We start from the raw sequence: 27,472 nt of genomic DNA, 5'->3' as shown, positions 1-27,472 counted from the left end.
GATTTTTCAAATTAGGGGTGTTTTGGAGGAAAATTGTCCTTGAAATGAAAAATAGGGTGTATTTCTAGGACTTTCGTCCGTGTTTTCCCACTACAGTTTTCGTTATTGTCCTCATTTCCCCGTGAAATAGGGAGGAAATTCAAAAGCGTCCTTGAAATGGTAAAAATAGGGGTATTTATTTCGGAAAAATGTCCTCGATTCCTTGTGATAAGGGGGTGAAATGAAAATGCGTCCTCGAAATGATAAAAATAGGGGAGGTATTTGGGGGCAAATTTTCCTTGATTTCGCGCAAAATAGGGGGTAAAATTGCTGCAAATGTCCTCGATTCCCCGTGAAATAGGGGTCATTTTCAAATCCTGGAACGGTAATACGTAAATACAAACTGAACCCACCGGGATCAAAATGCGCGGAAATAAATCATCCTTCTTTCTATGTAGAAATATTGTGGAAACAATTTTAGTTCTGAAGATAAAGGCGTATTTATAACAGCTGCGTTACTTTTTGTGCAACTTAACTTTAGGTCGTATACGCGCACAAACTTCATTTCTGGGATCCGTGGGGCCACTCCGGGCCAGACGAATAATTTAATATGTTCGACTTGAAAGTGTTATTGGAATAAAATTATTTTGTGCCCAAAGTCAGACTTCTTTTGTCCGTAATTTATTTTTGCTAATGAATATTCAGTACATTTAAATTATAAGAATTAACATATATAAGACTCATTTGTGTAGTTTCAAGCTATTAATTTGCGGCCCATTATGGTTGCAGAATTACCCCGGGAGAATTACTCGCCCGGGATCACAGTGGTTCGGGATTTTCTGTACAATGATTAAGGGGCTGGCATTTTCTTCAGAAGGGGGGGGTCCCAAAAATACAGGGGGGTCATAGAATTTTCAGACCCAAAATAGGGGGGTTATAATTTTTTTAACACCCAAAATAGGGGGGTTATAGAATTATTAAGGGCTCTAAAAATGTTCGCGAGCTGCGCGCGCATTCTTTAGCTTCACGATCAAAATGTGCATACAATCTATGCAAATATTTTACGCGCTCCGCACGCCTTCTTTACTCTGACGATAAAAATTTTAATGTGCTCCACGCACTTTCTTTGGAAGGGGGGTCATAAAATTTTTAGACCCGCGATGGGGGGGGGGTCGTAAAAAAATTTGCCCGCGATAGGGGGGTCATAAAAAAATTGACTCCGGTCACCGACATATTTGGGACCCCCCTTCCGAAGAAAATGCCAGCCCCCTAAGGAGACCACAATCAAGGTCAGAGACGAAGCAGAAGTTAATGACATGGATAATTTAATGAATTCTATTACCACCGCATATACTTGATTGTATTCGCCGTAGAAGTGATGATGTAACAGGATTAACTACCATAGCAATAGAATACAATTTTTGAATATATCGCACTGCACTACAAGTAGGTTGCACTCATCACCCGTGTATGCGACTCCATCAAAGAGTGACTACAATGCCGCACTTTTCAAAGATACTAACCTTATACAGGTGCGAGTAATCAGCACGATATGAATATAGAATTACGATCTAGGTCTTTTATGGTTCAATGTTGTATTGCAGGACGATAGGCCTATATTCCAAAATTGTATTCATCTATATTGCTTATGGTATTGAATCCCGTTACATCACTTCTACGGCGAATAGGCATAAATCTACAACTATATACATTATATTTTATTGTATTAAAATATTAATTCGGCTATGTAGTAGGCGATATATCCCCCCCCCCCTCGACTTTGACTTTGGAAGTGACGGAGATGTGCGGTCGGACAGCAGTTCGAAACTAGGGGTCTTTCGGTGTTGAAGGCCCAAAAAAGGGGAATGAGAAAATCTTACCAAAAAAGGGGGTTCAGTGAGACTGGGAAAAGTATTTGAATCAAAATATGAAAGTGATACCAAATTTTCATTAAAATTAAAACATTTTGGAAAAAATTAGAATGAAAAAACGGGAGACATTCGGCGAGAGATAGAAATTTGTCCAAAATTCTTGCAAAGGGGGCCCTTTTGGTGACAGGAAAACAAAACGGGGTCATTGAGTTAAAAACGGTGGTCAATGTGGCCGCACATCCCCATCACCCATCATCAATTGTTTTTCCGACAAATTTGTTTTAATTAGTAACTTAACTACTATTAGTATAACATTAACAATAGGCCTATTACCTAACAAAAGCACAATTTCGTAACACATTAATCTTTTATATGACTCTTGCAATTTGCCGACAATCGCATAGCTTTAACTACATTTGCCGACAATCACATGGTTTTGACGACAACAGTCAATTTTTCCGACAAAAATTGGGTATTGGGGGGTGTCCCCCCATACCCCCCCTCTAGCGACGCCCCTGTTTAGGGGAGACCGGGAGTGTTCCCCCTCTTTTTTCAATCTCGCCTAGAGAGGGCAATTCTCATCTTAGAAGGCTATAGTTTTTACACTTCAAAGCCGTATGCTGTAAAATACTAGGTAACCACATTTGTAAGAACATTGAACATTCACCAACGGCAGGAGAAGGGAAAATGAAAATCACGAGGCAAGGAAGCCCTGATATAAAGAAAAGGTTATTGCATAACAAGGCCCATTGATTCAGTAATTTGCTTATCCGGACGATCGTAAAAATCATCAAAATTCAGATTATGGTACCTTTGTCATTGTCATAAATGCGTGAACATAGCCGAAATCCGTATGAAAGATGTAGTAAGACATTTTACATGAATCTGTAATTTATATATGGACAGTATATAAATTAGCTACATGTATTCCAGTGGGGCTTCAACTTTGTCAATAATGCAGATTCCTTGGGGTTTGATAAATTTTTCATTTCGGAAATACCTAATGACAATTTTAAAGACTGATCCTTCACTTTTAAGGGATTTATATCTTCTCTGAGACCAAAACTGTAAATATTTTTGTATTTTTGGGAAATACCAAAATAAAATTCCCGATAATTTCGTAATTTGGGTCGGCATTTATATACAGAAAAAAATAGTTTCCTAAAATTCTTGTAAAATCTGGGTCTGTCGGGCCCGTATAGAACTTCAGGGGTTTCTTTTTTGTTTTCATGCCCGCTCAGCGGTGTACCGCTCCGCTTGCAGAAAAGTACAAGCGGCGATTAAGAGTCACGCCGCTCAGCGGCAAGCGGCAGAAAGTGTGAAACCAGCATTAGACGGGCGTACGCTAGGGGCGTACGATTACGGCGTACGGGAAACGCAACCTTTATAGGCACCAAAACCAATTTATTCGATTTTTTGACCGTCGATGTTGCTTATTGTTAATATTAATGAACTATTAAAATAATCAACTAATTAATAAGAATTAATGTATTGGCTAATATCGTTACCATGGTTACATGCAAATATTAATATATTATCACGCTGGGCTGTTCCAGTTGGAATACATAGAAAACATGAGTTTAATCTTCTACACAGGAGTGTGAATTTCAAGTGGGTTTACTCCCCAATGCTACCATTCTGGTGTATACGCCCTTAACCGAAAATTAAGCCATATTTAAGCAATATGCCTAGCAATATAATAAGGCTTGGAAGCCAGTTGTACCCATATGCCTTAATAATTTAAGGCATAAAATCACCAATATAAGGCTTATATTCATAAATACAAGGCTTATAATCAATATTTAGGCATATATTGCTTACACAAAGAAGCAATATAATTGCTTGCTCAAATAAGCAATATATTGCTTACTCAAATAAGCAATATATTGCTTACTCATTTTAACAATATATTGCTTACTTGTTTAGGATAACAAACAATAGCCTATATCGCTTATATTTTAGCAATATTTCACTATATGCCTTTAAGCAATATTTAAGGCATAAAATCGTCAAAATAAGGCTTACTTAAGGCATACTTAGCAATATTTTTAGGATTCGTGTAAGCAATATTTACTGTAAGCAATATTTGTAAGGTTTAGCCAAACCAATTATTTGCCGAGCTTAAAAGGATTAAAACCCTCTTGTGATTCTGGGCGTTGAGTGCAATGTTCTCCAAATTCTTCCATGCTGCAGCTCTCGTCACAACATTCATGGTAAAGACCGTTAAGGCTTTTACCACGCTTGTTAAGGAAAGCGAGAGCATCTACATCTGGATGATCAATCATCATAAAAAATGTGTTAGTGAAATGTACTGAAGCATCTGTGGGACATAGCAGCATGCATATTTCAGGTGGATAGGGGGTAGGAAAACTTCAAGTGCGGATAGATTTTTTGGGGGAGGGAAACACCAACTATGTGAACACAAAAAAACTTCCCCCATCAGACTCAAATACACTGTTAACCCTAATCGTACCAAACATCAAATAACCTCAATTCAGAAAGCGTAGGCACAAGCAGGTATCCCACGTGATGCGATTGCGTCATCATGCGAACAGTCATATATGGCCGGGCAAGCTACACCCTCGTGGCAAGGTAGGCCCGTGCACCAGAGGGGTCGGGGTTAAAAACCGCACCAGAGAAAAAAGTTCTCTTCTTCCTCGCCAAAAAGCAACTGGGGCGATATAGATATATTTCTTTTTAACATGGGGGTGGGGGTGGGGTTGGAAAAAAAATCTTGGAAGCATAGGGAATCCAGCACCTTTTGCAGACTGAATTAAGTTTATGGTACAAATGCGCGAAAAAGTTTCCCATATTGAACTGGTGAAATAAGGTGCAAAAGTGGAATATATTCGTGCAAAAATGGGCTAAAATGGCCAAATATGATGTTAATTTGGTCAGAAACCCAGATACAGGCGTCAACATTGGGGGGATGATGGACCATTCCCCTGGCAAAATATTGAGGAGATTTACCCCCCCCCCCATTGGATTTACGCCTATGGCAGCACTTGATGCGACAAGTTATGACATGTACATAATTATGTGTGAGCCATCAAGAAGTTACAATAGAGAGTTTTGGCATAGCATGTGTACCGGTACGTGCATATAGTTTTCCCCAGAATAACGGAACAAATTTCCGCCTCCCTAATTTAGAATAATATGTAGGGGAAAGTGGGGTAATCCCGGGCACCTTTCGTTAAGGCTACACAGGTACAAGATTAAATAAAGTTCATCAGTAAAAATCATATCAATGCAAAGTAGGAGTAATGCTCTAACTAGTAACGAGTTTTTAATAACTCGACATCTATAGTTTCATAAGTTATAATTAAAAAACAAAATGGTAAAAAATGATGGGGTAATGCCGGACACGGGGTAATCCCGGACTAATGATTGCTGCTAAGAGGGAAAGTGGAGTAGGATGATAATCCCCCAGAATGTATTAGGTACTTCTGTTACCTCAAGCATACAAATGGGGGCTGTCGTTGTTGTCTATATTTTCGAAATAGCAAGTGTCCGGCATTACCCTATCTGTATAGAGACGCATGTGTGTCCGGATTACCCTCACGGTCCCGAATTAATTTTTCAGTGCTTGTTCTACTAATCCATTTTTAAGATACCAAAATTCATACATCCAGCTAACAATCAAGTATCAAACATAATTCTCATCCATACTTCATCTGTGTCCCTTGTCGCATTAACTGTCACCCAGCTAATAAATCACTTTTCAGATAAAAAGTCAAAAATGACAACTTCTGTTTTTTCGTAATTTTCACAAAGAAAGACGAGACCCAAAGTGCTGGTAGTAGTACACGTGAGGTACACCTTGAGGTAGCTAATACCCTAAGGTAGTATAATAGTGCCACCCTTCTCCGTTTAGCTGCAATCGGTGTGTCCGGGATTCCCCACAGTCCGGTATTACCCCACTTTCCCCTATGATGTTAGCTGCATTTCTAAGCTATTTTTTATTAACAAGCCAAAGGAAATTTATACGTATACGTGTATACGAATTCCATCTGAAAATTACAACGTGCCTGCGTATACGTCCAGTGTGGACAGACCTTTTAATTTTGAGATATGAAACTTTGAAATGAGGTAAAGTTGTTTTTGGACCACTCTGTACACCGCAGTTTAGTGTATAGTGAGGGCTAGGCCTATATACCTTACATAGGGTAGGCTGGTGTAAAATGGGACACATGGTAAAATAGGACAGTGATTTTCGTAAATGCTTAATTATACCTTTAAATTGTCACATTTTGCCCATTTTTGCAACAAAAGAATTATTTATATTTCCAACCAATTGAAAGAACCATTCTTCATTTAACAGGAACTTCGGAGGGCCGTAAGCCTTAAACATCAAAATTAATATTCCATTTTTTTTTCATGTGTAAGCAGAGGTCACGACTTGAGGCTAAATATCTGAATCAATGGCCCGGATTAGCGTTTCTCAAATTAAAAAATAACTTCTAAAGGACCTTCTTCAAAAAAGACAAAAATTGTTACTTTTTTCTTCGAAAATTATAGAAAAGTTTTCTTTTAGAAATGTGCCAAATTGGGGTAAAATGGGATGCCATTGATTTACTGTGTGCCAACTCGCACGGTCCCATCTTGCCCCAACAAAAAAATCCCACAGTAAATCAATGGTGTCCCATTTTACCCAGCTGTTCCATCTTACCCCGCTTCTTTACAGCAACAATTTCGCATGGGGTAAAATGGAACGCCTTAATAAAAATAATGAAGCCGGAGGCCGACGGGCACCATTTTTTGTGACACGTATAAGTCTAGACTCTTGGTGATATACATTGTGTTTTGTAGTGGTATGGTCACTTGTCGGGTATTAGCCTACATAGCCGATGTCACGGCTTTCAACTCAAAATGCTACTGGGTCAAAGGTCATTAAGGGGTCACTTCCGGTATAAAACCAAATATCTTCAATTTTATAAGATAAGAAAAACAGGAGAGTGACGGTACGTGCACACATGAATTATGTTTACCTAATGTATATGTGGTATTTTTTTATTTGGGTCAAATGTCATTAAGGGGTCACTTCCGGTCCAAGACGAAAAACATTCAAAATGTCCCTTCTGTCACAAATAACATGGCATGGTGATACTATGTGCACACATGCATTGACATAATGCCTGTGGGATTTTCGTAGATTTTGGGGTCAAAGGTCATTAAGGGGTCACAACACAGCTGTGTTCGTGGTCTTAGACCACAGCTAAGTCTAGTTAGTATTATAGCCGAGTAAAATCTGGTGTCCCATTTTGCCCCTTAGGTTGACCAATTTGCCCCACTTCTACCTACCTGGCATATCGCGACGATATGGATGGGAAATGCAGTGTCCGTCGAGTTCCAGTTTCCATTGTCTCTCGCACTCGGCCCTAGATCTAGACAGATAAAAGTAAAGAAATTAGGTTAAACAAAATACAAAGTTTGTGTCCCGTATAGAGTGCGCGCATTTTGGTTTGAGTAATTTGACAGCATTTATTTTTAATTAGAGAAAGCCGGAAAAAATATATTGTCAAGCTAAAAATGAATGACAAAATATTTCAGAAGAAAATGTGTCTGGTGCTATAAAAATCTCAACTTTTGGAGAAAGTGAAGGGATGAGGCTGCTGATCACGAACTGGTGGTATTGGAGGCATTATGGAAGTGCTCTAAGCATGTTTTTAAACAGATTAATTGAGTAGAGCAAAGCACACTTTACAATATGGCTTTTGTTTGAAAATATATCAATTTATATTTTCTTTGTATCTTATTGTTTTATCAATAATTAATAAAATTAATGAGCTAAAATGACTGGAGAGGCTCATTAACATAATTTTTTATAATGTCCAGTGTACTTTTATTTTGCATACTTTTGCCTTGAAACTTAGTCAAAGTGTTTCTAATTACCGTATGTTCTAATGTATATTATATAGTGAAGCCGCCGCCTAATTTGCATAATTAATTAGCATTTTTAGCTCATTAGCAATTAGCTCATTCACCCCCCCCCCCCCACCCCCAAAATGCCAATAAAAAAAGGTTCGCCTCGTTCATTAGCAACGGACGCAGCGATTCCTAAACTGAGTTGAAGTCCGTTAACAGGCCCGCAGCTAGGATTTTTTTTTGGGGGGGGGGGGGTTGAATGTAAAAAAGTGGACCTTTTGATCGCGAAGCGCGACCACATAAGGGTGGGATGCAGGGGCCGGCCCTGATGGGGTTCAGGGGGCGAAGCCCCCGGAAGCTATGGGTTAAAAAAACATTTTTATAGGTTAAAAAACACATTTTTACTGCAAAATATTTCTTTAATATAGACATAATGTAGACATAATCATGGTAGTTTGTTGACTGGTAGGCCTAATAATAGCGCCGGGTATTCAAATACAAAACGGAATTTTTGTGGCAGGAGTGGTTTCGATCAGTAGCCCTATAATGGATAGAGAACTATATTATGGCCTATAAGACGGGTTCTTCTTTAATTTTTTAATTTCAATTTCATCATATTGCACTGCACGCAAAGAAACGAGCCAATAGTATATACAATATGCAGTGGCGTACCGTGGCAGCTACCCCGGGGGCCTGAAGAAAGTTAAATTTTGCCGTCCCCTTCCTCAACAGCCCGAAAAGGTTGACCCAATTCGCAACATTTCCAAGCAAGTTTCAGTCAGACCATCCGGAAGACTACGAATTACACGAGTTGCCATTGTATCCACACAAACTGTAGCACCGTTGTGGATTTATTTGAATATAGCTCCATACCAATCAATACACTACACCTGGCGAGTGGAACCGCGTGAAGCTACCAAAATGGTTGGTTTTATTCAAATAAGTATAACTCGGGTTTAACAACAATTCTTTTTGTACCAGGGCCAGCAAAGCTGGCCACGGTACTTATTAATTGGTTGAAGTTTGTTAGTGTTTCTAACTTTCTATTTGATAGTTTATGAATAAAACAGAAAATATTGTCAAAAAATGATCAAGTTGTCATAGCAAATAGAAATACCAAAATTGGTGTGTGAAGAAAGCAGAAGTTTTGTGTTGATTTTGCATGACTAAGGTAAAATCAGTATATATTTTAGGAACTTTCTTTCTAAATTGAAAATTGGGCAAATTCGCTGGTCCTCTTACCATGCACATTGACCTTATTAGAGTATAAACTGCAGGGGACAATAAAATACTCAGTAAATGTGTCAGTGTGTGGTCATCATGTCATGTCAAGCAGGGTCAAGGTTATCTAGCAGCGATCTTGCTATAGGTTAATGAAAATGTTTTGATGTCATTACACATCTATTCCAGAAACCTTACCATGAAAATTAATTGGCAGTTGGTGGGAGATAGAGAATAATTGGCAGGTTATTGGTTCTACATTTAGGAGTTTCACATGATAATAATAATATGTTAGGATAGAAGAGGGTGTATGTTATGCCCTTAATCAAAAGTCTGGTATCAAAAGCTATTTGCACACATGATAAACAATTACCTTCTTTTGGATAAGTTGATTAACTTCATATATTTTTGTCTATAATATATAATGATGATATACAGAAAAATCAGAAATCAGTAAAATGTAGCTTTGGTGCAGATGTAACGAATTATGTTCCTACGTTTATATCACTAGTCTTTAACCATGCTATAAACAAAATTAATACAATAGCATTGGGTTTCAGTATGTGTAGGCCTATAATATATTTGTTGATTATATATTCCAAAAATAATTATTCTTGATATAGTGTTTAACATTCTGTGTGTTTAAATTTTCAAACCAGATTGTTATGAATTAATCTATACTAAAAGATGCGAATGTTGTTTGCTTTTACAAATTTCATTTGTGCAATCACAATTATACTGTATATAGACAGTTTTGACGTAAGTATAGTGTGAGAGCGAATACAAAACAGAGTGTAACATAAACTATTGGGCAAAATCGCCAATGAATTAGCTTCCTAAATTCTTGAGGATGTATAGAAGGGATCACATTTGGTACCAAATGTTTGGAATCTATTCCATCTTTTTTCAAATTTATGTAACAACGTAAAGACTGATGTTGAAAGAATAGCAACAAATGGAACTTGGCTCAAAATGTTCAAACAACCACAATCTTTACACTTAAAAATTATTTTTACTGTATATTTATATTTTAAAAAAGAAAATACAATAAAACAAATATTTCTGGAATGTTATAAAAGGTGTAGGTGAATTGGCACAAACTTGGATGAGTTATTGGCAATGGGTACATTGTAAAGGAATCACTGTGATCTACTTTTTGTTATATAATCTTCCTGTCCCGGTACATCCCTTTTTAAAGGGTTTTTTATTTAACATTTTAATTTAGACGTTCAGAATCTGCTCTTTTCAATGATATTTTCATTTACAGCGGATTCCTTCTAGACGCAACGTTCCCGGAACCACCGCTAGGTGGCAGCAGCACACGACGAAAGCTTTGATGGAACACCTTAATTACTTTCATATGGAACAAGAAATGTCTTTAAAAAGACAACGCCATGGCTGCAGATCATGTTTCATAATTTTACATTGCAAGTACTTTGAATGCTCGTAAATTTGGACTTAGGTGGTGTCTGGACTGACATGCCCTGGGCCACATAACTCAATTATGTAGTTCATTATTCCAGATGTGTTGGTGGACCTTTAAGGGATTTCATATCAACCAAGTTTCATGACAATCCAGCTATCTATTATCAGTAACTTTAACCTTGATATGACCTTGATGGTTTCCACAATCTGACAATCTTAGTCTTTGTCAAAGACTGACTCGAGATAGTGTCGGACTCGTGATCAAGGAGGGGTGAGCGACGAAGCCGCGATGAGCCGCGAAGCGGCGAATTCGAGCCGCGAAGCGGCGAGTACGAGCCGCGGCTGGCGGCGAGTTATGGTTTTCGAGAGTGTGTGGTTCCCTGTAGTTTCTCTCCCTATGGATAATATAGGTACACGGTCTGTAACACAGACTAGACAATCTATACTCAATTCACCTTGGATGACCTTGACCTGACATTCAACATTTTCCGCTTACTAACTCATCATGTCCATAACCCCCATAACAATCTGTCCTTTTACCCCGGGGGGGGGGGGGCACTCAACTTTGGAAGCGACGGCATGTGCCTGTCAATAGGCCCCCTCTTTTGAAGTCGACTATACCCGATGACCCCCTTTTTTTAAAGTCATACCCAATGACCCCCTTTTTTTTAGTTGCGGCTACCCAATGACCCCTTTTTTTTGGTTGCGGCTACCCAATGACCCCCTTTTTTCTAGATTTTCTAGAAGAGCATCATCAAAATGCAACAAACAAATGCCGAAACTTTCAAATTTTGCTCCATTTTTTCAAAATTATGCCGAAACTTTCAAAATTTTGCTCCATTTTTTCAAAATTTTGTACCCGATGACCCTTTTTTTGAAATCTTATACTCAATGACCCCCTTTTTTCAAAATATTATATCCAATGACCCCCTAGCCCCTTTTTTATTTTGTTTGTACCCAATGACCCCCTTTTTTAAAATAACGTTTTGTTACCGATAGGCCCCTACTTCGCGACACCAGTAGGCACATACCCGTCAGTTCTAAAGTTGAGTGCCCCCCCCCCCGGGCGTTTTACCTTTTCTGTGTTTTACCATTTACCAATATTAGTAAATTACAGTTAAAAGCCATTAAAAGCATGGTATTTTATTTCAGATATATTTATGCACAATATATAGTTTACTGGTAGTTACAATCTACCCCAATTACTGGTATTTACCTCCCCCTGACGACTAGTGTCACTCCCAACATTATTGATGTTTGTTTCCTTATTTGGTCAGATCAGGGAATGGTCACTCAGATTAATGCTCATTATTATTGTTGAATTAGTGGTCACACTTGTTGCAGCTTATCAGTAGCCTGGGTCAGCAGGAGTGCAATTGTATCCTTTTTCATAGAGCAATGATTACAACTTTAATTCTTATTATAAAATCCGTTTTTGAGTATAATACTAATAGGAAAAAACTCAGATACTGACTATATATTTAGAGAACTTTGCCTACTAGGAATTTCATTGAAACGCAATGGGATAGGTGGAAAACAATTGGACAAGTATTAATTCAAAATTTAACCAATTTGAATATGTTGGGTGTCAATCTGGACTGAAAATGAGCAATTCGCCAGATTTCGTTGATTACAGCAAATTTCATCCATAAACAAAAAACTTATTCAGCACATTTCATATGTACCTAAACTCTTGAACAACCTCATCCTTTTTTTTTTTTTTTTCCACATTTTGAAGTTTATCACAAGAAACTCATGCATATGCAAAATGAAGCAATTCCCTATTGCTATAACTTGGTAAAATACACATTTGTAGCCCAATCCCGTACGCGTAGGTCATGTCACCCAATTTTGGTTTGTGGTTTCAAAATATTGCAATAACACATTAGTTCTTTCAAATATAAAACGCTAAAACCCAAATCTAGAACAATCGAACATAGCTGATCATTATATTTATAAAGATATAGCAAACTTTCCATGATAGAGATTCGACCCAAGATAAATTACACCTAAGTTGAGTGTCAATTCAGTATTATACCCGCATGGCGGGAAAAACCAGGTAATGCTCTGAGATGCCTGAGATATATCTACATGATCTAGCCACAATTTTGAAATTTTAGCGCATGGAATGCCTTAGAATGGTTTCAAAAGGGTTGGAAACGCATGATAAATATACGAAACGGCATAGATCTGGGCCAAAAAAGTGCATTTAATCGACAGATCTAATAGACATGTGACGTCGCACGTCTATGACGTGCGATCGCTGCCATAAATGGATAAATTGACATATGTCAATTTCTTTCAGTGAAATCGACATATGTTGATTTTATCCAATAGCAGAACTTGTAATCGACATAAGTTAGCTAATTTACGTAAAATGTACATATGTCAGTTACCTTAGGAGAAATCGACATATGTTCATTATTTGAAAACTAGTGTCAAATTTATGACTGTTTATTGGTTGCTGCAACTGTCCTTCCGTCTCATTGGCTGAAATTACCGCCAGAAAGATTTAAAATGGTAATTGACATATGCCAGTTTAGAAATTGCCATATGTCAATTTCCAAATCGCTACGCTCCGAATGCGCCCAAAATACACCTCGGAGTATGAGCTCTATCGCTGTTTATTTATAATTTATTATGTGTACAACTGGCCGCTTGTTATATTTTCTTACATCACTATACAACTATTTCAACATCTATTCCGTTGGGTAAATATCGTTTCCTATTGAGTATTATTAGAAAACAAATGATGGCCTAAATAGAAGGACTGGAGCTTTTAAAAATACAACGTACGACATAACGAGTACATACACGGATGGAGGCCTATTTCCTGTGCAGGTCTTAGGGGTGGTGCAATACCTATAGGCCTACTTATGTGTACCCCGTGGTTTTGAATTATAAGGGGGGGGGGGGGTATTTTGGGCAGGCCAAAAGCGATCAACGTATAGGATTATACTTCAGTTGGGCGCACTGGATGTCTTTTTGGGTGTATTCTTTTTTGCAACCAATCACATGTCTTCAAATGGACATATGCTGATTTATACCGTAAACATGATACATGATTGCAAACATGTTTCAACCAATCAGGTATGAAGAAGCAGTACGCAGCCAATTACACTACGTAAAATTGACGCAAACAGCACAACTAGTTTCAAATAATGGACATATGTCAATTTCCATCCTTGGAAATGACATATGTCGATTTTATGTAAATAAGCTTACCTGTGTAACTTTCGAGTTCTCCTATTGGACAAAATCAACATATGTCAATTTCTTTCAGCGAAATTGACATATGTCGATTTGCCTATCAATGGCAGCGATCGCACGTTATACACGTCTGCGTGACGTCACGGGTCTATACATGTACAGGTAGCCGGGTATAACCCCCTTCATATATATACATATATACATAATCCCAGTCTACTTACCTAAATTCTTTCTCCCAATCGGCCCTCTTGCTCGTCTTCATGGATGGTGCGTCTAAGTTTAAGGAGAAATAAGAAAAATTGTCTATAAGTGGTATACAATTTCAATAGTTTGACATCGTGCATTATTCAAGAGATTATTTTTCAAACTAGGAATTTTCTTTTTACAAATGTAATTTGGGGCTTTAAACTTTTTATGGTCAAACTTGCATTTGCAGATGATCTTATTAATACCCTTCTTGATTGGTTCAAAATCGGCATGTAGTTCTCATATAGGTCCAGCTATAAGGAATCGAACTCACCACCAGAATCTGCCCTTAAGCTTTGCTCCAACGCATCCAGCAATGTTCGAAGATCAGTGTCTACAAATAGAATAAAACGGATTTTATTTTCGGGTATTGAACCTCATTGAAAATAAAGTTATATATCAATGAAAAGCTTATGATATCAGGATATTAAAAATTATTTTTTCCGATTTTTTTGATGGCCAATAAAGCTGAAAAATTAAAAAAATGAATGAATTTTTGGTCTTGCTCGTGACGTAAGCTCAGGGTTCGCAGTCACGTGATCCTACTCGGAAACATGTAAACAAGACTTGCTTCCTGTACTTTGCAAGCTGCCCGGCAAGTCTGATTTTCACAATAAAGCTTGAAATGAGAAGAATCTTCAAGTTGCTGATTCCTTCTATATATATTAGAAATAATAGAATTATTGTCAACACGAAAATGTTCCGTAAATTTTGATAAAATCAGTCATAACTGGCTGGGTATAACTGGGTAATTGAGTTTGAATTTCGCGCTGGGATCAATTCCATGCGCAAATGATTGCTGCTACCGTATACCGTTCATGTCATGGACTGAATAAACATGATCGAATAACAAATTAAACAACTTGTTTGTGACATTCCCTATTCTTGATTCATTTAAAAATATCTGATTTTTAAAAATATCGTCTTGTAGTACCGCCGATTTCATCAAATCCAGCCCATAAAGGTTTTCATATTATAGCGCATTGCGGTAATACATTCTCCCGGTACATTCTTTCCACACAATCACGATTGAAAGAAACAGATAGGCCCTACTTTATTATAAAATAAATACAATAAGGCTTAGTAGACCGTTATTTGATGGAATTCTGAAATCTGAATAAAATTAAAATATTGTCACTTGTGTCACGATTCTTTTAATGATACTACCATCAGTGTACTGAAAAAGTGAAACATTCATGTTTTATGGATTACCGAACACGATGCGTAAATTGCTGCTTTTATGCTGAAGAAATTACAGGCAGCCGCGCCGATCAAGGTGGGCAAACACAGCGACTCGCTTCCCCGGCTCGCTTCGTCTCTCCGGTAGCACAAGTTCAAGTTGCGCCGTGTTTCAGCAGATTTGATCAATCGTTCCCTTATATTTGGAACATCTACAGGAATAAATTTTGCTGATGAAGTAGCAATAAGTTGGAAATATCAGAATGTGAATATCAAATCGGTCATTTTGTCTGCAAGTACAGTACGTACAGTCGCGGATACGGAACACTCGGCGACTGAGTGACTTCACCCCGCCCCGTATGTATCTACGAGTTCGCCTATCATACATGACCGGTTGTAAAGTTAAGAAATAATTAAAAATCCCGTACATGTACTTTATTCTATTCCTTCATTTTCTCATTGTGATAAGTTCATCTCAACTTGGTGTGACGATCTGAACTGGTAGCACTAGCAGTTATTTTTTTTTTTTTTTTTTCATTCCGGTTCTTCTGCGAATCTTTACTGTAATATTCCCTGCATATCGTGGATGGCTTGGCCTATCCCAAATCACCCCATTTTTAATCCACACACTTTATTCAGGAACTTCATTCTTGATTTGATCATGATGTTTCCTTCATGTTATTCTTATTTTATTGAAGATATTTTTCATGTAAAGTAAGTTGGCAATGACTGAGTTCGTGCATTGGCCCAATGCATGCCACAGTAATGCATGGACATTGTGTTTACAATCAAACCCGGAAGTAACTGTGTGTCCCCGTGTTGACGTCATCATCGAAAGCGCCCAATTTGAACGATTTCGTTTTGTAATTTAGGGGGGATGCCAATATCCAATCTTTGCATGGAGATTATGTCTATCCTGGTGCGTTAGGCAAATAAAAAATATTCTTTTCTGCTTCCTGGCATCATAAGCTTTCCATTGATATATAACTTTATTTTCAATGAGGTTCACCTTTAAAAAGACAATTCACCTTTTCGGTAAATCCCATAAGCCTTTGCGAGTACACCTGAGAACTCGTCATTTGACGTGACGCCGACTTGCAATGCGCAGTAACGATGTTCGATAAACGATGTGCGCATCGGCGCAGATCGGCGTGACGTCAAATGACGAGTTATCCGGTGTAGGCCTACTCGCAAAGGGTTATGGGATTTACCCAAACGGTGAATCCCAATTATGACAGGATCTGACGCACGCAGACAATAAAGCAAATAAAGCAAACAGTTAAAGGCCCATTCAGTGATTTGCTCATCCGGACGTTCTTACACATCAAAGTTCAGATTTTGGTACCATGTGTCATTGTCATAGATGTGCTAACATACATGTAGCGGTCCAGCCAAAAGCCGTGCGCTGGGATCACTGAATGGGTCTTTAACAAGATGTATAAATAACATGAATTAATGAAACGGAAGGGCGCGGGCATTATATGCGTAGATCTCATAAATCCCCCAATATTTTGACAGGAGGGACGGTCCATACAATCACCCATGTATATGGGTTTCATGACCAAATTAACCTCATATTTAACCATTTTAGCCTACAAAGTGCCAATTTTCGAACTTTGTTGCCCCACATTTGACCAGTTGAGCTTCAATATGCCAAATTTTTCGCGCGCTTATTTGTATACCGTAAAATTATTCCGTTGCCAAAAAGGTGCTGCATTCACTATACTTCAAGAATTGTTTCCAAACTGCATGCCCGGATTGTCAAAAAGAGATCTAACGCTACTGGGGGCGGGATATGAAGGTCTGTATTGTAATGTAGTATTTTTTGTAGTTTTAGTTAGAGAATAAAATATTGGTTTTAGCCCCTGGAGTGCATCTATCGTCTCATTATAACACGGGCGACATTATTTTAAGAAAAACAACGAGGCCAAAAATAATGATGTCGCCCGTTTTATATGAGATGATAGATGCACGACAGCGGCTAAAAACAATACCTTTATTCTCATTCTTAAACACTTCAATTAAAATAGAAATATCATAAGTATATTACAAATTTTAATCAAATTAAGTCCTACATTATAAGGAACTACCTAGGTCTTAAAATCGATCAGTCCCATTGTTGCTATGCGACTTCCGATTGGTTCAAATAGCGAGCACGAGTATCGCGTTGATGCACACGCGCTGACCCGTGTGATATCGTGTCATATCACACGGGTAAGAACCAATGAGATTGCAGGATCGTTAAGAATGTATTATATTTAGTTATACCACTTTATTTGTTTGTCTCTTTATCTTAGATCTGAAGAGGAACATTTTAAATGTTCGAAAGCTACCACAACACTACTATAGGCCTAACAGATTTGAAAAAAATATTCTATTTGTTATTTACCTTGATAAGCTGCAGCCATGGAGAGTGTAATTACTCCGATCAGAAAGGCCAACGTGATCTTCATGATGTAAATAGCAATAGCCCTGGAAACGAAATTAAGACTTTGATATAATTCAAAATTGTAGATTCCAACGGGGGAATATCACGTTTATGATTTGTACACAGTGGCGTAGCCAGGGGATGGGCACATCCCCCCGTGAAAAGTCTTTCCCCCCTCTTGCCACCCTGTGGGATAGTGGCCGCCCCGATATTTAAGATTTTTAGGCCTTTATACATTCTGCCACCCTTAAAATTTGTTTGACCCCTCCCCCCTTGCCCACTCTCTGAAAAAGTACTGGCTACGCCACTGTTTTACAATTGGAAGGCTCTTAAAATACTCATATCATTCGGTTCAGTCGGGTTTAAGGGCAACACGGAATTTTTGGTGTGGGGTGTGTAGCTGTCTGTGATGACGGGGGGGGTGGACCCAGGAATCACATAGGGGGGAGGTTACATGTGCAGAAGGTTATACACTCTTAGAAAAATGTGTTCTTGGCCGTCCTGTATGTAGAACCCACAAGAGAAAAGGGTTCTTCCAAATTTAATGAACCCCGAAATAGTTCTTTCTGGCCTTTCCAGAACCCTGTTAAAAATCAAGAACAAAATGTATCAACATTCTTTAAATCTATACTGAAGGTAACACTATATAGAAAATGAATTTGGTTTGTATTATTCTGATATATTGGCAGTTAAATGAAACCTAAAACTTTTATACAACTGCTAAAAGGAGAGAAAAATCAGCCTATAAAACTTTTCTCAAAAGTTGGCTATTTTGAGAAACTGGCTGAGTGCCAAAAATCCTTCCTTGTAGAAATTCAATAGGATTTTGAGACGACAAAAAAAAGTCAAACACGCTTTTTTTTTGGAAATAAATTAAACTTGGTAAGTAAGGTTTTCTTATCAATACACATATCCGACCTATATATCATATAATTTTAAAGGAATTCTGTGCATGACACCGTATAGCCGATATTAAAAGTCAGTTGAAGTTGAAAAGCAATTATATTTTTCATCAAATTATGATAAAAATTCGCTCCGCGAGCAGTACCGTAAAATGGGGCAACTTTGGTCGGTCAAATATATTTTTTCATATGGTCATATTTTTGTACAGCAATATTGTTTTTAGTCGTATTTGGTGTCAATTTGTTAAGAAATATATTTGGAAGAAACAATAGTCGCTCATGTCCAATTTCCTCGAAATTTACGAAAAAAATTACCAAAAATGAGCATTTTTTACAGTTTTTTCAGAAGAATTAAAAATCGATATTTGTGAGCAAGGATGCGTGCTTGATTAATTTTGCAAAGGGTAAAATATCAAAAAACAACAACTTGCCCATATACAGCGAAGATCAATTTTTTTTTTCTTCATGGAATGTAATACTCTGACCAAAGTTGCCCTTACTTTGGTTGGGCTATTTTTAAACCCTGGGGCACCCTTACAAAATTATTAAAAATCTTTTTCAACTTCAAGGTGTAGAACGGAACCCTAATGTCATAAAGAAGAGATAGTTGGAAATATAATTTGTTTTGTTTGGAAGCAGTGGTTTAAAAACTCTGAAAAGTGACCCAAAGTTACCCCATTTAGCATGTTTAGTACGTTCGGGTATGTTCTGGTGCATGACCATCAGGCATGTATGCACGCAGTTGTTGGGGACACACACACAGAACATGATTTTTTCTCAAAGCGGACCAGAAAAAGTTCATTTTTTAAGTTAAAAGTTAAAAAAAAAAAAAAAAAAAAATAGGAATCAGTGCACACATGCTATATGCATGGGTGCTGTATAATATTATACCATGGATCAGTGCACTGCATCTAAGTATATGCTGTATTGCGTATAATATTATACCATGGATGCTGTATAATATTATACCAGCATCAGTGCACACATGCTATGCATGGGTGCTGTATAATATTTGTGTTGGGGTTCGGACATAGAGTTAGAGTTTATCGACGACGACAACGTCGTCGTGTACCGACGCGCGCACGGCGGCGCTGAAGCGGAACGATGGGAGTTATACGCGTTTCGTGATTTTTGCTGGACGCGTCTCGGTCGTCTCGCTTTCGACGCTATTCTAGACGTACGCGGTTGTCATTTCGCGACGTCGGGCGTCGACTTCAAAATTAGGTTAGGGTTTAGAATTAGGGACGGCTATACGTTAGAAGTACATATAGGATTTAGGGTTATTGCGATGGTTAGATTAGGGGTATGATTGTGGGTGTAATTTTAGGGCACCCCCCCATTTATAAAACATTCTTCCATTTAGACAACATGGGATATTTTTAGCATGCAATAACAAGATCCATTGTGCAAAATCACAGGTCCATTGCAATGCAAACAGACAATGTAAACAGCTAGCCCTCATTTTATATTCATAACCTTGGATTAAGGGTGTAAATTACAAAAGGTGTTACATAACAAGCATCTATGGCCATGCAGAATCATAGGTTATGTGTGTACTGTAGTACATTGTAGTATTGGGAAATTTGCCTACTGAATAGAATGCTAATGCACAAAAATTAAATGAACATCAGGGAAAAGTTAAATTATATTTTTTTTTAAATTAAATGCAGGCTTTTTGCTAATCAATGGTTTGTTGGATGTGTTCGCCATCTCACGATGCGTCACAAATTACAAATAATTGACGCGTCATTTCAAACGGCATAACTGCGTATTTAGCCGATAAAATTCGGTATGCATAAAATTTCATTTTAAAAAGGCTTAATCTTGTATATGTTGTTGCTACCCTATGGCGATTACAGATATGGCCATATGGCATGCATGCGCTCAGCTACATGCAGTTTCGGTCAAAGAAGAACGGCACTTGTTTACATTTTGAGAGCGTGCACAGCGTAAACACGGACGTGTGTTTCTGATCGGTGATTCAATCGTCTGACAATCATAACAACATACGCGGTAATCTGATTGGCCGATTAAGCGTCAAAATGTCGCTCATTAACAGGGCGCTTGCGTCAATCTGAGTAAGGGACTGCCGTTCTTCTCTGAAACTGAGTGTGGTTCAACATGCATGCGCATGTATATGTGTACTGTGTAAGTAAGCTTAAACAAATTTTTGTGTACTCACTTCATCAAAATTGAATTCACTATAAATCCATTATAACTTGACTTCGACGAAAACATGGAATTGAATCAGGCCTTATAGTTAAATATATAGACCTAGCCTTTCAAGCACATGACACTGTTCACTTTCAAGTTTCAACTCTTATTATTTCATAAAACCGCCACTTCGCAATAGATAGGATGTCGCCATTCTTATTTGATTTGTTTTTCTTGTTGCACACCACTATACATGCAAAAATCCTCATTGAACGACATGTTCATATTGATGATTTTGTCAATGCTGATGGGAACTACAAATGAAATTTGGTATCAAAATAAAGCTATTCATAAGTGATAATGTTATTATATTATCTGTATACCATGCTAATCATCAACTTCTTTTAACCATCAACCTTACAACCCCTCCCCACCCCACCCCCATTTTTTTTTTACATTAAATCAACCTGGTGTGGTTCTCAGAATAAAACACTGAGTTTGGAGTTTGATTCAAACCCGATTTGGTGGTGTGTAAAATCAAGATTTGTTCAAGTCTACTCACCACATACTCACAACAAGTATGCATTTCTCAATGGGCTAACTTTTAGCCTGATTACAAGTCTGTCCTTTTAAACAACAATTTCTCATTCAATTAAGCATCAAAATAAATTGCAAATTTCTAGATTTTTTTAATTTTTTTTTTATGAAACAATATGGACTTTTCATGGTCCATTTCGAAAAAAAATCCTCTTACAGACAGACGGACAGATTTTGATGAATTATACTGAGTAAGATTTTATGCCAGAACGAATTTATAACTAATTCTATTACCTCCACGACCCATTATTCAAAATCGCGCACTATGATTTGTTGAAACCAGGGCCGTTCCGACCATTAGGCCAGGTAAGGCGGTCGCCTAGGGCGGCAAACGCAGAGAGGGAAGAAAAAAAAAATGGGAGGAAAATAAAAAGGGGGCGAAAAGAGAAACTGAAAACAGGGCGGAAAAGTAAAAGGGGGACCTGAGAAAAAGAAAAGAAACGGGGCAGAGCAAAGGAAAGAAGACACGAGGCGGAGAAAAAGAAAGAAGAAACGGGCGGAGAAAAGGAAGATGAAAATGGGCGGTGAAAAAACAGACGGAAAAAAGAAAAACAGAAGAAAAAAATAGAAGAGAGGAGAAAACAGAAAACACTAAGTGTCGAAGAAGAACAAAAAGTGGGATAAAAAATACAGAAAAGAAGGAAAATCATAGGTGTAGATCTCGGTGGTCGCCAGGGGTGATGGTCCATACAATCATCCCCCTCCCCAATGTTGACGACTGTATGTGGGTTTTCGACAAATTAACCTCATATTTGGACATTTTTTGTCCAAAAGTGCATTTTTTCGCGCTTCGTGCGAATTTATTCCATTTTGCACCACATTTCAATACTTTAGCTTCAATATGCCAACATTTTTCACGCGCTTCGCGCGCATTTGTACCACAAACTTCTTATGTCGCCAAAGGTGCTGAATTCACTATAGGCCTACTTCAAGAATTTTTTTTCCAACCCCATCCCTCCAAAAAATGTCAAAAAGAAATCTACGCCACTGAGGAAAACGGTTGTGGGCAGTATACAAATAGGTCAAAACTGATGACTTTTCAAGGGGGTAACTCCCTTAACACTTTTTTAGTATGCTTTGGTGGGGCGGCAGGGAGAGGCTTTGCCTAGGGCGGCAAAATCCCTAGGAACGGCCCTGGTTGAAACGCGTCACGTGAGAGCCCATTATTCTGCAATAATGGGTCGAGCGCCGTAACACATTCTACGCACAGCATCACGCTTGGTTACGCGTGCAATATTTCCGCGATACGCGCTGTCACTTACGCGTACCCGCTCCACCTTGAAGTAAACAACTTAAAATATTTGTGCCAAAATGACTCTTTCTCTATAAATCGCACTATACTATTTTATGGTAATAGAATATGCTATAAGAAACCGCAAATTTAAAATTTCCGAGTTCCGACTGATTTTGCTTGATCGCATCATTAATGTTCGTTAGGCTAGACAAGATTACATCGTAACTCTCTGCAGACGACATGTTTAAAAAAAATCAAAATTCAAAAATTTAAGAAATGTAAATGACCATCACCATATTTGGAATCAGAAGGAAAAATGCATTAAATGAATACAAACAAGCCTATTATTGGTTCAGTAATTCTTAAGATAGCTCTTGATATTTTGAGAAAATATTTCAAAACTTTTTCCGTTGAAGCGCATGGCTAGCATGCAGAGCATAAAGCCATAAGGGTTGTGTAAGCTACCGGACTTCAGGTGGGTATAGACTTGCTTGCCAGTCCTATATACGCCGTACCTATGTAGTATAGACTTACCCAACTATAGTACTATGTATCTGAATGAGATGGACACAACGAATGGCAAATCCACTTGCTTGCTTGATGTCCTCCCGGATGTCCTGCGTTAAAGTGATTCACCAGCGAGATAATCAACTTTTATGGGCTTGATCTGGGCCTGATTCTTTTGTGATTCAGATTTATTCATGAAAGTCCGGATGAAAGTGCTTCACATCATAGGTAACGCCCATGACGCTGCCACGTCACTGTTTTAAATCACTCGTTTTCACTATTGTAATTTTCTATAGACCAGACCAACCGGAACGGTATCAAATGAAATTGCAGAAATTGTTTATGGTCATGTGTCTTGAACTCGCCACCCAAAAAAGGTGGTGATGTTACATTTTCTAATGTCAACTCATATTAAATGATGATATCTCTGCCAAGCAAGAAGTTACTGCCATGCTTGTGGTCTCATTTTATTGCTAAATAAAATGCACTTTCAACCCTCTAAACTGATTACTTTCTGGTACACCAGAACGAAATTACAACCCTGGCCTATGGAGCAGTGTAATAATACACATAATCATCCATAACCCCTGGGTCCATCATAACTCGCAAACGCAAAATCGGAATAACTGAAACTTTGGGAATAAGCTTTTTTCGTTGATATCTACTGAAAAATGTCATAAATAGAGGATGCTAGGATCATGAAATTAAAACGGCTTAACGTGGTGCGCTATTCGCGTGATTATGCTATTGTTCGAATTCCATAGTACCGGTAGTGCTATTCGTGCGATTTTGCGTTTTTGGTGGTTGGTTGATAGATATACGGAGTCCGCTATTGGTTCTATTTTGTGTTTATGAACGTTGGTCCGTTCTGATCAGGTCTGATTGAAAATGCCGTACCATTTTTGCGCTATTCGCGCGATTATGCACTATATAATTGTTCCATTAGTAAGTTAGAAGTAGTTTATGAACGTTGGTCCGTTCTGATAAAGTCTGATTGAAAATGCCGTACCATTTTTGCGCTATTCGCGCGATTATGCTATTGTTACATTAGTAAGTTAGAAGTAGTGCTATGCGCGCGATTTTGCGTTTTTGGTTTGGTTAATAGATCTAGCCTATGCCTCATATGCCTACGGGTGAGCTATTCGCGCTATTTTGCGTTTACGTCATTCTGATTGAAAATTGCCTTTTCTGTGATGGGCTATACGATTCGCGCGCTTTTGGTAGTTGATTGATTGACCTACAGCGGGTGTGCTATTCGCGCGATTTTGCGCTTTTGGTAGTATTGATTGACCTACATTGGTGTGCTATTCGCGCTATTTTGCGCTTATGGACTTATCGTGATGTGGGAATGGCTTACTACTGCATGTATTTGATAACAATTTCGTTTTTCAACAGTATTGCCTAATAAACCATCTGAAAACAAACTCCATAGATACATTTGCTTAAAAAGTTACCTTTTTCAGAGTCATCATTGAGCAGCGACGTAGCTTGTGACACCATCACGGCGTCTTCATCCATAGATACAGTCAAATAGATCGCTTGTGCAAGGTACAGGGTGTATCAAAATGATTGGTACCGTCGACTTCTCATGTTTGCCGATTTTTTACTATTGTTTTGTACTAGTTTGGGGTTAATTGTTTAAATATTTGAAGTTATAGTAGTTTTATCTTCTCTAAGAATTTTAGATCATAAAAGCTCATAAAGATAGCACATTCTGTTCAGAAGTTATATGATTCTAAAGGAGAGAAGGTGTTTTACACTTTTCATCCTAACGCTGGATCAGTAGCGCACCATTTTCAAACCTGTACAGTATATTACTACAAACACCTTGTGAGAATGATATGTTGAAAATCATGGAAATGTTTAATATTTTCCTTGTCTATTGCCTTCATTTATATAATCACTAGGCCTATTTATTGGTTGAGAGCAATATTATTGACTTGAATAATTTAGGTGGGGTGAAAGAAGTTTATGTATCAAGGGCGGTAATTCAAATTGTAGTAATAGATGTTTGAGATTACTAAGTATAGATGGTGCAGGTTGTGGCAGAAATGGCTATCTATAGTGTCTGTTTAGGTTAGACCCGGTAAGAGTTATTGGAATGGCTCCACAGAAAGCTCTTGCTCCACAGTATTCTACACTTCAGCGTGGATTCAAGGGAATGAATTACTGGTTGACACGGAGCTATGGAGAAGTGCCGAAGATTTAGAAGACATTTTCCAAGAGGGAGTATCCCATGCAAACATGCTATAGGCCTAACTTGTAATGTTTCAAAATTTGATATGGGCAGTTACAGAATGGATCCATCCCAGGTGTTAATTTCATTCAAGATAGGGCTTCACCTCACACTGACAGAGTCGTAAGGCATGCATGCACTTCATTTAGGAACTATCTTTCTAAAAGCATGTGTAGAGCAATTTTATGTAGACTGAGGTAAGATATTGAAGAGCATGTATGCAACAAATAGTTCAAGCAGTGAACCTGTTCATCTTGTGCTGTGTAAGTAAAACCATGATTACGTCGATCTTCGTTTAAATGACAATAGCTCCAAGATGCATCAACCTATTATCTTCAGATTATTAGATCAATAAGTTAACATATGCCCCTTTCTATTTATAGTACAAAAACTATGTTAATTAGGAATTTTATATTTTTTATATATTTTTGAAAATGTCACACAGCCCGGTACCAATCATTTTGATACACCCTGTATAGCTTGTGGCATAGGGATATTGTACATGTACCGATATCATTTTTGTGTCAAATCGTGGAGAGCTCCGTGCACAAACAAAATTGCGCAACATTTCATCAAGGCCTATCTCTTTGGCCAATTTAATACATTTTCATAATTAACATTAGCGTGTCATCTAATGCCATGCCAGTGGGCACTGGTGTTTAGCAAATTGTGATCATTCGTCCTTCAAAACAAGTTAGGGCCTATATAAATCACAATGAATAGACCGATTCCTGATATCCAGATTATCTTCTTAAATTGCATAAACCATAATCATAATCAGTAATCTTATTACATAGTGACATAACTTATCTGTTTGAATTATACCAAATCGGGATTCCTCTCATTATTTAGAACACGGACGTTTTGTGGAACCTATTGTTAATGTTAGGCGTTTCCGTGATCAAAATGAAATAAACTTGCAACTGAAGAATTTTGTTGGCCTAATTTATATTATAATCAATTGTGATAAATTTAACGAAAATTAAATTGCAACTCATTCTGTCATTCAGCCGACTTACATGATTTTAGACACAAAGAGAAGACGGCAAAGAGAAGTTCAAAATCTGGGGTGGGCGGTTTTCGGGAAGGGGTATAATCTTTTTATTTGTTGTTCTGAGAGGTAGGCCACCTCTCATAATCTCAAGATCTTCTAAAAGTGTTTCTTGTGTTTTAGCAAGGCTATAGAGGGCATCTCTACTTCCTAGACATATTTTTTGTAAAGTTATAACTGAAATCAAAAAATAAATAAAATAATTGAAGAAACCTCAAAAAGGAAGCGGAGGGACGTGAAACATGTTTAGTTTTTTATTTGGCCTTATTATACCTGAACATGGAATTCCAGACTTTTTTGATTGTCAACTGAAAATTCAAACTTTTTATTTGGGTATTTTTAAAAACCCTTTATACCCCTCTGTGGAATTCCAGATTTTTGGTTAGTCAATTGAAAAAATCCAACTTTTGTTTGAGTATTGTTAAAACCCTCTTCCAGATTTTTCATGCACAAAACGGGGTTGGAAATCCAGGTTTCTTCCTCAAGTATGCTTTGGAATTCCAGACATTTTAGAATAATTCGCCTTCTATAGGGAGTGCATGTTTTATTTGGAATAGCCCATTCGGTTTATTATAATGGCTTTTGTTTGAAGTGTTCGGTATAGGCAGATACCATGAGTACGAATAAAATGATTTAAATTTATGTGTACACAGTCAAAGGCAAAAAACTGGTGTATGAATGTTAGTACAGATTAGTAATGATTTTGTGTGGAAATGATAAATTGAGGATCATGATGGTAAAGGCATTGTTGTCATGTTAATTGTTTAATATTGGATTTGATGTCTGTAGATGTCTTTAAGGGATCTGGAATGAGCGCCTTTGAGCGTTTCGACAGCATTTTTTGTGGGGCATGAGAGCACATCAGACATATCGAACTGCATTCTAAATACGAATAATGTCTTTCTGATATCAAATAATTGTCATTTTTTGAAATTCACAACATAATACAAATTTTATGACAAATTATTAATTGTTCACATTTGTAGTAAACTTTATAAATCTAATGATATCTTCTTAAAGTGTATGTAACTGGGAGGAAAAGCCGACGATCAATTGAAAATTTTGACCTTTCATATTGAAGATACGGATTTTTTTCCCAAAAAGCCTCCTAATTTTTTTTGTGTGTGTGTTTTGGGGAAAAAAAATTATATCTTCAATACGAAAGGTCAAAATTTTCAATTGATCGTCGGCTTTTCATCCCACCTTCATACACTTTAAGTATAAATCATCAGATTTATAAAGTTTACTTCGATTACTGTTCATATCAAAAATATCAATTTTTAATCATTTGCCATAAAATGTGTATTACATTGCGAATTTCAAAAAATCATAGCTAAGGGAACAACCCAAAAGTTCGATGAAGCCCT

General features: G+C 37.6%; 1 protein-coding gene across 1 annotated transcript; it reads right to left on the bottom strand.

Moving 5' to 3' along the window:
• Positions 1 to 1,733: 1,733 nt before the first annotated feature.
• LOC140140913 (uncharacterized) lies at positions 1,734 to 22,951 on the bottom strand. The gene is made up of 6 exons (XM_072162667.1): positions 22,846 to 22,951; positions 17,386 to 17,468; positions 14,092 to 14,151; positions 13,793 to 13,844; positions 7,152 to 7,234; positions 1,734 to 4,119 (listed from the first exon to the last, which is right to left on the bottom strand). The coding sequence occupies exons 2-6, from the start codon at positions 17,447 to 17,449 to the stop codon at positions 3,959 to 3,961; spliced, it is 420 nt and encodes a 139-aa protein (XP_072018768.1). The 5' UTR covers positions 17,450 to 17,468; positions 22,846 to 22,951; the 3' UTR covers positions 1,734 to 3,958.
• Between the last annotated feature and the right edge of the window lie 4,521 nt (positions 22,952 to 27,472).

The sequence above is a fragment of the Amphiura filiformis genome, chromosome 19 (genome assembly GCF_039555335.1).
Source record: "Amphiura filiformis chromosome 19, Afil_fr2py, whole genome shotgun sequence".
Classification (NCBI taxonomy): domain Eukaryota; kingdom Metazoa; phylum Echinodermata; class Ophiuroidea; order Amphilepidida; family Amphiuridae; genus Amphiura; species Amphiura filiformis.
The sequence above is the reverse complement of the archived record's forward strand: the minus strand, read 5'-3'. Positions and strand labels throughout refer to the sequence as shown.

Excerpts from the sequence above, each read along its gene's own strand:
- LOC140140913 (XM_072162667.1), bottom strand. The coding sequence starts at position 17,449 with ATGAAGATCACGTTGGCCTTTCTGATCGGAGTAATTACACTCTCCATG. Across the intron at positions 14,152-17,385 it reads CATGGCTGCAGCTTATCAAG|ACACTGATCTTCGAACATTG; the intron begins GTAAATAACAAA and ends TTCTATTTGTAG. Across the intron at positions 7,235-13,792 it reads GATTGGGAGAAAGAATTTAG|ATCTAGGGCCGAGTGCGAGA; the intron begins GTAAGTAGACTG and ends TTATCTGTCTAG.